Raw genomic sequence first — 12,948 nt, 5'->3', positions numbered from 1 at the left:
ACATGCCCGGAACACCTCACCAGGGAGGCGTCCAGGAGGCATCCTTACCAGATGCCCGAGCCACCTCAACTGGCTCCTCTCGACATGGAGGAGCAGCGGCTCTACTCTGAGTCCCTCCCGGATGACCGAGCTTCTCACCTTATCTCTAAGGGAGAGCCCAGCCACCCTGCGGAGGAAACCCATTTTTACCGCTTGTACCCGTGATCTCGTTCTTTCGGTCATGACCCAAAGCTCATGACCATAGATGAGGGTGGGAACGTAGATCGACCGGTAAATCGAGAGCTTCGCTTTTTGGCTCAGCTCTCTCTTCACCACGACGGACCGGTACAGCGCCCGCTTCACAGTAGACGCTGCCCCAATCCGCCTGTCGATCTCCCGTTCCCTTCTTCCCTCATTCGTGAACAAGATCCCCAGATACTTAAACTCCTCCACTTGAGGCAGGACGACCCCCCTGACCCGGAGAAGGCACTCTACCCTTTTCCGGCTCACTCTACCCTTTTCCGGCTTTCAAAATAGAACACAGAAAATTGGCGCACGCTTTTGTTTTATTAGGTCACAGCAAAAGCATCTTTACACGTCAAAATGTCGCTGCCAGAGCCTTAGCCCACACCAGAAAAATGGATCATGTCTCACCAATGTCATAAACTTTGGGGCTTTGGAATTGTGTTGTCTTTTCATATTCAGTTCATTCCTTATATTGTATTTTATTATTCATATGTATATTAATCTGCTGTGAGTTGCAGTCATTAGTGTCATTTGCTTGATCTGGTTTCCTGTTTCTTTGCTAGTTCTTTGTTCATAATCTGTTGAATTTGAGTTTCTGTGTACTCCTTGGTTTGTGTGTCTGCTATCGTTCACTTTTGTTAGTATCTCAGTGTTTCAGCTACACGCACATCCAAGCTCTCTCCCATCTGCTTATTAACTCACCTGTCTACCATTCCAGTTACCAAGCTGCCCATTGAGTTTTAAATCATCTTTAGGCTGGAGGCATCAGACAGAGGAGGTTCTAATATTGGGGATTATGGCTGCCCACCCAGGGCACCACAACCTAAAGAGCACCACAAGGACTAAGGACAGAAAATGTATCTTCCACCTGCACCCTGCACAAGCTTTCTATTAATTATTTAAACATGCAGCCAATAAGGAATGACTACACCCAATAATTGCTGGCCTACAAATTTTCTTCAAAGACAGACTGGATTTCTGGGCACCATTCATGCAGGAACTGCTGCTAGCCTCAGAAATGAATAGCATGTTTTCAGAAGTAGCACATATTTATCGCCAAGTTTACCTACCCACCATTGAAGTTTTCTTAGTACATTTTGGCAGAAAGAATTTAGGCAGAAATTAATGTCACCAACAACAGATGTAGAACAAAATATAACATTTCATTCTCCTTGCCTGCTGACTGCGGTTAAAGCGGATGTTGGAACCGATCGTATGGCAGTCTGCTCCAGGGGCAGCTGTGGCTCCCATGTAGCTTATCAGTTTTACTGCATCAATGTGTGCATGAAAGACTGAATGTAGTATGAAGCACTCTGGAGTCCTGTTGTTTGGACAATGCGCTAGACAAATGCAGGTCGTTTGACTTTTATTTTTATTCTTAAATGATAGGCTATGCTGGAGTTCTCAGTCATATTTCCCACCTTTAGGTTAATTTCAGACAAATTTCATTAGGTGCATAATCTGTTTCCCTGATCCAACATCATGAGAAAAAAAAAAAACATTTGTGCAGAGTTTGTGTAAATGTTACATAATGACACAGTCAGCTAGAACAATCAACGAGTACAGTAGCATATATCGAGAGGAGACATCTGCCATATAAGAGAGTTGCTATTTGTTATTCTGTCCAGACTTCAATCATTCCAGAAAGTTTGTACAGTGAGACTTCACAATGTGTCCTCTCTCCTACACATACAAACACATACTTGGGCCACCTGCCCTCCGTCCTCTTTTACCATCAAAGAGGCTTTCCTGCAGCACACACCAACACGCACAGCAAAGACAAAAAAGCCCTGAACGTTATTCCGCTCTGCGGGAGGAATTCCCTCAAGGAGCAGTCTGGCTGTTCCAGAGAGGAGATAAAACATCAGGGTCCAAAAACTGAGAAGAAGGTCAGTGTGTAAAAGGGTTCAGGCAAGACATTTAAGCTTTAGGTAGATTTCTTATGTTTGCTATTACACTTAATTTGCTTTTCAAATTATATTAGGTTCCATTATTTTTGGTCCTGTTCACAAACATAACAAATCTGAGGATGTTATAGCCTCATTTATATCAAAACATTTGTTTAAGTAATCTGATCACACATTTTCAGTGTGATTATAACAAGTTTGTTACATGGTAGTGTCGCCACAACTGCAGTAACAAAACATTTGCAATATACAGCACCATCTCTATTTTATGTGTAATGAGTAAGACATAAAAACTTTAAAACAGAGCAATAGAATCAGGGGATTCTAATACAATTCGAATAATGTATTTGCCGATGCAGAGGTCCAGTCCAGCTCCAGGAATTTAGCAGTGGTTTGCTTTATTTTTGGGGGGGACAGGGTAAACAAGCTTTTACTTTAATATAAATACATAAACAAACCTTTATGTAACCTTTCAAATAAAATAATCATATTTATTGATACAAAAATCAATAAGGATGTAAACAGCGACATATAAAATGTTGAGTAATTATGCTCAAATTTGCATAAACATTAGCTCATAGGTTTCAGAAATCCAAGAATATGTTTCATTTATTTCTTTAAATGTAAAATAAATCTACTCAAGTAAAAGCACCAATAGTAATATTACTCAAGTTAAAGAAAAAAAAAGTACAGTGTAGTAAAAGTACTCTTACAAGTACTTTCTTCCCCAAAAGGTTATTCAAGTGAATGTAACACATGACTATTATTTAGGATTTAAATTTAATGTTCTGAAACATGTCATATAAATTTCACAGGGTTTTAATATTTGCTTCAAATGGTATTTATTATTCTACACAGTCTTCAGCAATCTCAAGTTTTGCTCATGTTTCCCATCTGCAGCGGGATAACACACTTACTTTCTGTTTTGATGTCACTTTTTGGTGAGTAATATGTTTTAATATTCTTCTAGATAATTGTGTGTGGGAAAACTTGCTCTCCTGATTTTCAGGCGGCAACCAGATTATCACAGATAAAATAATCTCTGATGCCTATTGCACAGTTCTGCAAGCATCCACACTAATAGGCTGTAATTGTTATCATCATTAGTATTATCTTTGTTTGGCTGTCTTGGACGCAACTTAACTGGGGCTGCAAATAACTCAAAATCACAGATAGTAGACCAATAATAATTAATCTGATTTACATGCATATCTTTTCTGTTAAGAGATTGCTTGGTGCAGAAATCAATCTGAAGAACATCCAGTCTCGCAAATCTCACAATAATGCTGTCTGACCCACATAGAGAAAATGTTATCCAGCATGGTCTTTGCCTGTTTGATAAATCTAAGCAAGTTTGTTTGTAATAAAAAATAAAATATATTTGTCCTCAGCTTGTATTGTTTAGGCTTGCTCTTCCTTTGTTTTTTAACATTCTTGCCAATACTCCTAAGGGTGAGATTACAGAAAGTATGTAGAGAACTCAGATAATACAATCTGTAATAAGGCCGAATGCCTTATCTTATGAATGCTAAGGTTTAGTAATAAATGTAAACCCTTTCCAATGAATGTGCAGATGTTGAGTTGCTCAGATATTGAATTCAGTTTGTCTCTGTTTGGCCAGCTGGTCTGAAGGTTTAGGCAACTCTCCTACATGAGACAAGTGCCTGTTCCTCTGTTTGAAATGTGTTTCTTCTGAGTATAGTCTCAGATGTATTTCCTTTTTGATCCCAGAGGAAGGAAAGGAACACAAACATTTTGGTTTCGGAGAAACATAAAATTGCACAGTATGTTCTTAGGATCAAGGAGTTCGACCAGAAAAGTGGCATAAACAAGAACGCAAAGACGACTGATGGTTTGCTAGCTTCTGGTATAATTCATGCTCGATCTTTTAACACCCTTCTTTTGGAGAAATTGTGGAGTCTGAATAAATTGGTTGGTTTGTTAGTACAGACCCTTCTTTCAAAAACTGTTGAGTAGCTTTCGCTGTTAGGGCTTTTGGAAGACATAACCTTAAATCAACACTTTGAAGTTTTACTTAAATTTGTCCATAGAGACAATATAGATGCTTTTTGGGAAGCATTTTACAGTCAAATGAAACACAAATGAAAGTTGTTTTGACAAAAGACAAATTTGTCAAAAAAAAATTCTTGACAAATTGAGTCATTTGTCAGGAAAAATGTCTGAAATAGTCAAGTTAAGACTTTTGATGCAAAAACACAGTCATAGCTATCAGACATGGAGTCTGTTTTACTACTAGTGGTGTTGATGCATTGCACAATATGGATGGAATAATGAAGAAGAAAGCCTGCCCTTATAACATCAACTTTTCCTCATAACATTGAGGGAGGTGGAGGACACCTGGACACAACTAGATGTTTCCACTGGGCAGTAACTCCTTAGACAATAATGGTTTTGAAAGGGATGAATCTGTTGCAAGCTACAGTTGTGTGGGAACCAAACAAAGACTATAAGCAAGCTCATCATGATGAAAGTGATGATTTGATGGGATAAATAGTTCGAAATATCCAGGAATGGTAGCTACAAAGTAATGCAATGCAAATGGGGAGGGGGGGGGGGATTGTATTGGAAAATGGGAACTGGAAGATTGGCGCCAGCAGGAGAACCTGATAAAAAAAAAAAGAAAGCATAAATATTGGAAAGAGTGATTACAGGAAAAAGCAACAGGTAAGTCTGATGAACCATGGAGCAGCTGTGCGGGAACCATGACAATCGAGGAAATACTGATGTCCTGAGAAAATGACACCAAGAGGAAGGCGTCATGAATTCTAGCAAAAGCCAACTAATAAGATAGAGGCGCAACAGAGCAGGATAATCTTTGTAAGTGTGATATGTGATTGAGAAATGCATGAGTCAACTTCGACACAACACTTTATAGACAGAATAACAGCAAGTAATTTTATAATAATAGACACTATAGTCCTCTTTGAAACGCTGAATAATAAAAAAATAATTTGCATCACTTCAATCGTCCCAGGTGCACAGAAAGTTAGTTCAGGCTGAAAGGCCTAATTAATACTGATATGTCAATGAAGAAAATCAAATAATCCTGAAGGGAAAAAAAAGGCACCAAAGGTCATTTGGAGCAAAGCATCAGAATATTTGTGTTTCATTTAATACAGTCAAAACAAAGTAGATCTGTAAAATGGGAAAACAACAAAAACTGTTTGTACAGTCAGTGTATAACCTTTTGACAAAAATATGAGAGGAGAACACACAGGGTTCCACCTAGAGCAGTTTCATTGTTTTGCAATTCACAAGGTGAAACGTAAGCAGAGAAACAACGCATAACGCTACAGGGCAACAGCAGGATTTTTGGGTCATTCGACCAGCTCCATGGCTGCATGGTGATGGATGCCAAAAGCAAGGACACAACATCTGTTCTGCATAAAACCTCAAACTGTGAAGTAGCTGTTACGAACAGGCATGTTCTAAGATTAAAAAATACCAGGTTGATGGTGTATTGATACACCAAGTCTATGCATTTAGGATATATATATATATAAAAAAAGAAAAAACAGGCCATCCTCACTCTTTGTTATTAGGTGCTGAGCTGTTACGTAAAACGGCTTAGTCAACTGACACAAATTCTGGTAAGCTGAGCCAGAGCCACGTTGAAAACTGAGGAGACGTTCACAAGTGTGAAGGCATTGGGCATGGTGCATCCTCTTCTGCAACTTTAATCAATGGGGAGATCAGAGATGTCAGGCTGTTACAACCAAACAATGTCATCCACAGACAGGCGACCCTTCTGCTTTTTGACCAACTTAAACCTGATGGTGAAGGTCTTAAAGTGAATACAGTTGCAGCAAAAATAATATTTATTGATGAATCATAACTGGCTTCACATCAGGAGAGAGACTGATTATGTAAAACTCAGCCACTCAGCCACAGAATATTTAACAGAAAATGTATTAAAATAATTTTAAAATGATTAATTTGCTACATAAAAAGAGAAGTTTCAGAAACAAAATTCCTTTCAGAACCCCAGAAATCTTTAAAAATGAATACTGCCCCAGGTCCCAGTTGTCAGGGTCTGTTTGTCCTCCCCTTTTCCTAGTTTCTTAGTTTGTTTTCCTTTAGTTAGTTTTATTTCCACCTGTCCCTGGAACCACCACTTCTCAAGACATCCAGCAGATGTCACCCATGCTCCACCCCTGAGAAGTGTCCTGGTTCAACCCGGACACACACCTGCAGCTGGTTTAGAGGGCGTGGACCTGCGATATAAGCAGCAGCTACACTCCGTCTCACCGCCTGAGTGTTTGCCTACCACGGTAACCAGCGTTCCAGAAAGAGGCCTTCTGTGATTACTCTCGTCTAACCCTTGTTGTCTCCCTCGCCAGATTCTCCCGCCGTCTTCTAGTTGTTTCCCGGAAACCAGCTGCCCCCGCATTCGTGTAAGTCTGTCTCCCCGCTGTGGATCACCTCCCTCCTGTGTGATTTCCCGACGCTGCCGGTGTTCCCGGTCAGACGCCACTCCCTGTGTGTGTGTGCGTGATCTCCCCTCGTCGATCCCTCCCCGGGATTTCCCCTTCGGGACGCTACGGGCCAGGAGGCCCACGCCCGAACTTCCCGGAGGACCGCCTGGACGGATCAGGCTCCAGGCCGTGCCCGACATCAGAGCTAAGCATCGCTCGTCAACGGACACTCGGCTCGCGCTCCGCTTCGCCCCTAATACCTCCACGCCAAGTAAGCTCACCTCAGTCATTTCCTGGAGAAACTCCGCTGAGTTCTCGCTAACCCTGCTTTTTCCCGTTGGCAGTAGAAGAACCGGTCCGCCGATTCGGCTTCGCCACCAGCTCCCTGATCCTTCAATAAACATTATTGTTTCTGACTCGCTCTGTCTGACTGTGTTCTTGCATGTGGGTTCGCAACCTTAAAACCGACATGACACCAGTGTGCAGAATGAAAGTGAAAAGTTATGCATGAAACACTCCTGTACAGCACAACCCTCTGCTGATCTGAATTACAAAGAGTGAAATGCAGGAATCTAAAGGAGACGATGGCCTGGTCCCCAGCAGTCCTGTTTATGCAGTTGTGCTAAAATGAAACCATGTTTTAACTGTTATGTTACAGAAAACAATAAGCATTGTCTTCTGAAAAATACATCGATCTATACTGAGGCTTTAAGTGTTGAACAGATGGCAGAGAGCAGATTATTTATGGCTTGTTGCACATTTATCTCCTGCTGTTTGATATCCTCACCTTGTGGAGGTCAGAGAGCCGCTTGTGACGAAGAAGAGCCTCTGTTACGGCGGACTGCTGGTGACACAGCAGGTGACACAAAAGCATCTTCTGCTCCAGTGTTTCTCCCTCATCATCTGCTACTTTTTCCATGCTGCCCCCTTATACATATCTTTCAATCATTTAATGAGAAAAGTAAGAAAAAACATTCTATCTATCTATCTATCTATCTATCTATGTAGATAGATAGAGACGTAGCATATCTTCTCTCTGAAAAGGAAATGCACTCTTCACAGGCTCCAAGCAAAATGATGCTTTAACCTGGTGTACCAGATGGTTTATTAGAAAAAAAAGCACATCTGGGACATCTTTGAAAAAAATGTTCTGAAAAAGAACAAGAGCTTTGAAATGATAAACCAATTTATGACTATGCACTGCCAAAGTATGAATCAGACTCACTTATGCCAAAGGTGAAGATTGTAGGCCAGGGTGTGTGTGTGTGTGTGTGTGTGTGGGGGGTGGGGGGTTATCAATTTCCACTGACTAAAATTGAAACTTGTCTTTTCCTAATTGAACTCAATGACTGAAGTCACACGTAGCTTCACAGATCTCCTTCATCACCGCGAGGTGGCGCTGCAGCGCCAGCGAGAGATTCTGTAAACGAGGAGCTGCAGAAGCAGAAATTTGCTCTCATTCTTCGCAGTCAGCAAAACGCAGTGTCCATAGCTGAGATGTAACGCAATTTTATTAAAAAAATTATCTAGCATATTTGATACCCTCACACAGCGGATGTGTTTTGTCTTTCGCATCCCGGGAATAAAGCTCAAAGCGGGGGTCGCCTCTTCGGGAGGACTTGTTGGATCCCACCCTCCGTGACGGACATCAGGAAGAAGGTAGCCAGTTGGCTAGCGTTAGCACATTGTTAGCTTCTTTTTTTCTGTGGCTATTTTATAGTGATCTGAGAGACCTTCCGTCTAAAGGTTCATAGATAGCTACAAGAAGCTAATATTATGCTATTTAACAAGTGATTTGAGGTTGAAATAAGGCGTTATTAACAGACAGTCCCTCCGGTTCTTTAATGAGGTTGAATAATATCTGTCGCACCGTGACGTACAGCCTGCCTGGCTCTGTTGTGTCTTCCTCCAGACAGAATGGCCGAACCGGAGCTTCTGTTGGACTCCAACATCAGACTCTGGGTGGTTCTGCCCATTGTCTTCATCACCTTTCTTGTCGGCGTGATTCGCCATTATGTCTCAATTCTTCTGCAGAGTGACAAAAAATTGACCTTAGAGCAGGTTTCAGACAGGTAAGCACACTGTACCTGTCAATACATGGAAATGACACAAGTTCAGCTGAAATGCAGTAATATATGTTTGTGTGCTTTGTAAAAAATTTCAGCCAGGTTCTTATACGGAGCAGGATTCTCAGAGAAAATGGAAAATACATTCCGAAACAGGTAAGACATCAATCTTACCTAAGTGTTTAATATTCAAAACATCATCAAAGCGAAATCATAAAAATAGTAGTAAGAGTTTTTCAATCAGCTCATATTAATAGATGGTTCAACTGCCATACTTAGATTTAATCAACTTTATCAGGTCATGTTTTTAAGTAACAACTGGCTCTCACACATTTCACCTGGTAAAATGATGGTTAAATTAGGTGAAATTAGTTTAGGTTTTTGATTTGTTACAAATATAAGAAGTTGTTCTCAGTCTCTTATCTGCTTAAGTAATTTTGAAAAACATCTTTAGCGTCTTAACTTAATAGGCAAGGTGAGGTGGTGTTTCAGTTTATTATTTATAGGAAATGATCTGCTATAAGCAACAAGAGTTTGATACAAAACTAATTGAATTAATGTAAGTAAAACTATTGGATGAGCTGACTTGTGATCAACCGTCTTCTGTCTGTTCCTTACCATGCCTGTAGTTAACAACAGCGTTACTGATTACCTTCCTGTGTTTTAGTCCTTTTTGATGAGAAAGTTCTACTTCAACAACCAAGAGGACGGCTTTTTTAAGAAGACTAAGAGGAAGGTCGTTCCACCGTCTCCCATGACTGGTAGGCCTAGTGGATTACTGCCTCTCATGGTGTTGTCACTGCGCTGTAATCTTAACTAAGAGAAGATTTTTATTTAAAATAGTGGTCTAAACAAAGTAACATAGCTTAACCCTTTTATTTAGCATAATTCTTTATTCATATATATATATAAACTGTAGTAACTGTCGTACATTCAGCAAATAGTTTTTCCCCCCCAACTTACTACAAAACAATGGTGAAGATGCTGAAAAAAAAAATGTTGCACAGCATATTGGCGTAGAAAAATCAAGTCTCGTGTTTCCCAGATCCCAGCATGCTGACGGACATGATGAAGGGCAACGTCACCAACGTGCTTCCCATGATCCTCATCGGTGGCTGGATCAACTGGACCTTTTCTGGATTTGTAACAAGTAATATTAGTTCTTCTTAAAATGTAGAAGCTCCTGTTACATAGCGAGTTGCGGATCTAAACGTGGTGTGCTCAGTTATAAGTGTTTTTTTTTTAAATTATTATTATTTTTTAACGTAACAGATGTTTTGTCTTTGTGCTTGTGTTTCGACACAGCGAAGGTTCCCTTCCCTCTCACCCTGCGTTTTAAGCCTATGTTGCAGCAAGGAATAGAACTCCTCTCATTGGATGCTTCCTGGTAAAGAAATAAAGCAGGACTTTCTGACCTTCACTGAAACATTTGTTTTGTGCTTATATCAAGCATGTGACCTTCTCCTTCTCGTGACTATCTATGTGCACTCTTTTCTTTTTTCTTTTAGGGTGAGCTCAGCTTCGTGGTATTTCTTAAATGTCTTTGGACTGAGAAGCATGTACTCCCTCATATTAGGTCAAGATAATGGTAAGCGTAGTTAATGAAGAATCACTCCCATCTGCAGACAGTCATGATTAACCATTCGCTCATGCTGATTGTAGCTATGCCTCTGAATCCTTCCAGGTGCCGACCAGTCTAGGATCATGCAGGAACAGATGAGTGGTGCTGCCATGGCCATGCCTGCAGATACAAATAAAGCTTTCAAAGTATGTATTATATGACGAGTATAATGAGATCCTTTGGTAAGAAAGGACAGATTCTCATGTGATGTATATATATATTTTTTTTGTAGGCTGAGTGGGAGGCACTAGAACTAACAGACCACCAGTGGGCGCTAGAGAGTGTGGAGGACGAACTGATGAGCAGGGAGCTGGACTTTGATGGCATGTTTAACAAGGAGCTGCCAAGTGGGATCTTCTGATTGCCTGGTCTAAATTTAGTCACTGCAGGGATCCGTTTTTTTCCCCGTGTGTTTTCACAATGTGCGACGTTTACACGTTTATGGTCATTGTTCTTTCAAATATTCCTTTTCCAGTCCAGAAAATATCTTAACCTACTGAAACACTCTAGCTGTCTCATGTCGATGAAACACATTTTAGTTGCTATTTTATTTACAAGGACATATTTCTTATTAAAACTGCATTATGATTCTCTTGTAAGTGTATGCATTCATAATACTACTGGGTACAAGTCCCTTCCCCCCCATCCCCACCTCCCATGTATAATTAGACTTATTTCCATTTCCAATGCATCATGACTCAACAACAGGACAAAACACATTGTACAGGTTAAACTATTTAATCTCTCCATGGTTTGATAGTAGAGCACTTGTTCTGTGTCTATCTCTAAAGATTGGAAGCAGACCTGGGACCAGCTGAGGTTCGCATATTATAGAAATGTCTTCTGTTATCTAGACAGTCAATTTTGTAAGGTTAAACATTACTTTGCATTTTTTACAGTCTAGAAATAGTTTTGATTAAAATTGGTTTTCTCCATTGCAGTGTACAGTTGCACATCTTTCTTTGAAAACAAGCAATTTGATAATTACAGAATGATGACATTAGTGCCTTTTTTTTATGCATATTTCAACTGTTTTTTTTTTCTGCTAGAACTTTCACTCACTGCTGTGGGGTTTACAGAGAACAGTTGAAGAAGAGACCATTCCAATTAAGCAGCAATAATTGGACAAAATGTCTGGATGTTTGAGGAGAAGTGGCAGATTGGTTTGAAATGATAGGTCATCACAATCTCAAATAATCTAATCACACGGGATGCAGGATGCCATCTTTAAATCGAAAGGAAGAATGCAATCCTCGGCTCCTGCCTCGGATGTTGCTTGGACATTGACCATCTACCTAATCTTTGAACTCATTCATTGAAACTGTATGTTCTGATCTATGTGGTCTTTTCCACCTGAATCTATTCTGCCTTCAAGCAAATGTGTTTGATACGGTTCAGAAATTGAGCCAGGGAAGTGTGGCCGGGGTTTTTGAGAGATCACATTTCTCAGTTTCCTTGGAAAGGTTTATCTCGTTTTGCTAGAAAGGACGTGCTGATTCACGGTTGAACATCAGATCCAGGAAGAGCAGCCAAAATCTTTACCATTGTGGAGTAACTGAGCAGGTTGTGAAGGTTTGTTTTGACCTGGACTATTGAGAGGATCTGAGAAAGACTTAACTGTATATATCGAGATTTTTTTTTTCAAAATCGACTCTTGATTTATCTATCATGTTATACATAGATCAGTTCCTCTGAAAAAGCATACCTGGAATGTTGCTTTGACTCATTCATGCATGTTTAATGTATCCTTGAATTTTCCATGGCAGCCATTCAGGGACGCCTTAATCTGCTCCACAAATAAACTGCCTATTTCCACAAAGCTCCACCTTGGAGCTTCAGTTCCCAGTTGAGATCCAGTTGAAAAATTTAAGTCAAATTTCTTTTGAGTTGTTTTGATACATACAGCATCTTTGTAACTGAAGGATAAAATAGTTACCTCTTTGTAGTATAATCCCCGGTAAATACATATCTTCATCCCCCCTTTAAGTGGGCTCCCAATACTTTCCACAATAGGGAAAGTGGGCTGTTTTTATCGCCACTGTGTCCACGTGCTCTTTTTAATTGGATTGTTTAACTGTTGCCTTTAGTTGCACAGAATCAGGAAATTTTAAGGAATTGTATTTTCACAAGCTTAGAGCATTTTTGTCACTGTAGTAGGTATGACCCACAGAGCAGGAGGGACTCACCAAGAGGAGCTGCAGGTTTGCTCTGACTCAGTTCTTTAGCAGTCTCACTTAAATCCTTCAACTTGCCCATTTTCCCAGGTTCAAATGTTGGAACAAAAATTTCTACTAACCAGTTAAATGATAAAGATATACTCTGTGGTACTGATTTAACCTGTCATAGAGTCATAACTATACTTTTCACTGGTAATGATGGTTATCCACATGTCGAGGTTGCTTGAGCTTCTTCTTGTTTTATGTTTTTTGGCGGTTGGCAAACAACGAAAATGGTGCATTACCGCCACCAAACGGTATGGAGTGTGGACAACAAAGACACTCAAGTATTAAATTCTGTTAAGTAACTGCGTTAATTTAAGATAACAAAATACTATCTGATAATTTTTACTTTTCGAATTATTTCTAAATAAAGCAACTAAATCTAGGTTGGTTGATCTTTTGGCACAGTTGCACTTTTATACCATTAGGGGCCCTGTTGCTCCTCCGCCTATGGGTCGTAGAGGAAGAACGTTT

At 40.2% G+C, this 12,948-nt stretch overlaps 1 protein-coding gene across 1 annotated transcript; it reads left to right on the top strand.

Moving 5' to 3' along the window:
* Positions 1-8,008: 8,008 nt before the first annotated feature.
* Positions 8,009-11,190, top strand: emc3 (ER membrane protein complex subunit 3). The gene is made up of 9 exons (XM_008409861.3): positions 8,009-8,227; positions 8,481-8,640; positions 8,733-8,790; positions 9,302-9,395; positions 9,680-9,784; positions 9,940-10,021; positions 10,143-10,222; positions 10,319-10,401; positions 10,488-11,190. Exons 2-9 carry the CDS (start codon positions 8,486-8,488, stop codon positions 10,614-10,616), a joined length of 786 nt encoding a protein of 261 aa, XP_008408083.1. The 5' UTR covers positions 8,009-8,227; positions 8,481-8,485; the 3' UTR covers positions 10,617-11,190.
* The last annotated feature ends 1,758 nt before the right edge of the window (positions 11,191-12,948 follow it).

The sequence above is a fragment of the Poecilia reticulata genome, chromosome 5, assembly GCF_904066995.2.
Source record: "Poecilia reticulata chromosome 5, P_reticulata-male-v2, whole genome shotgun sequence".
Taxonomy (NCBI): domain Eukaryota; kingdom Metazoa; phylum Chordata; class Actinopteri; order Cyprinodontiformes; family Poeciliidae; genus Poecilia; species Poecilia reticulata.
Note: the sequence above shows the minus strand (reverse complement) of the source record. Positions and strands in the feature narration are given on the sequence as shown.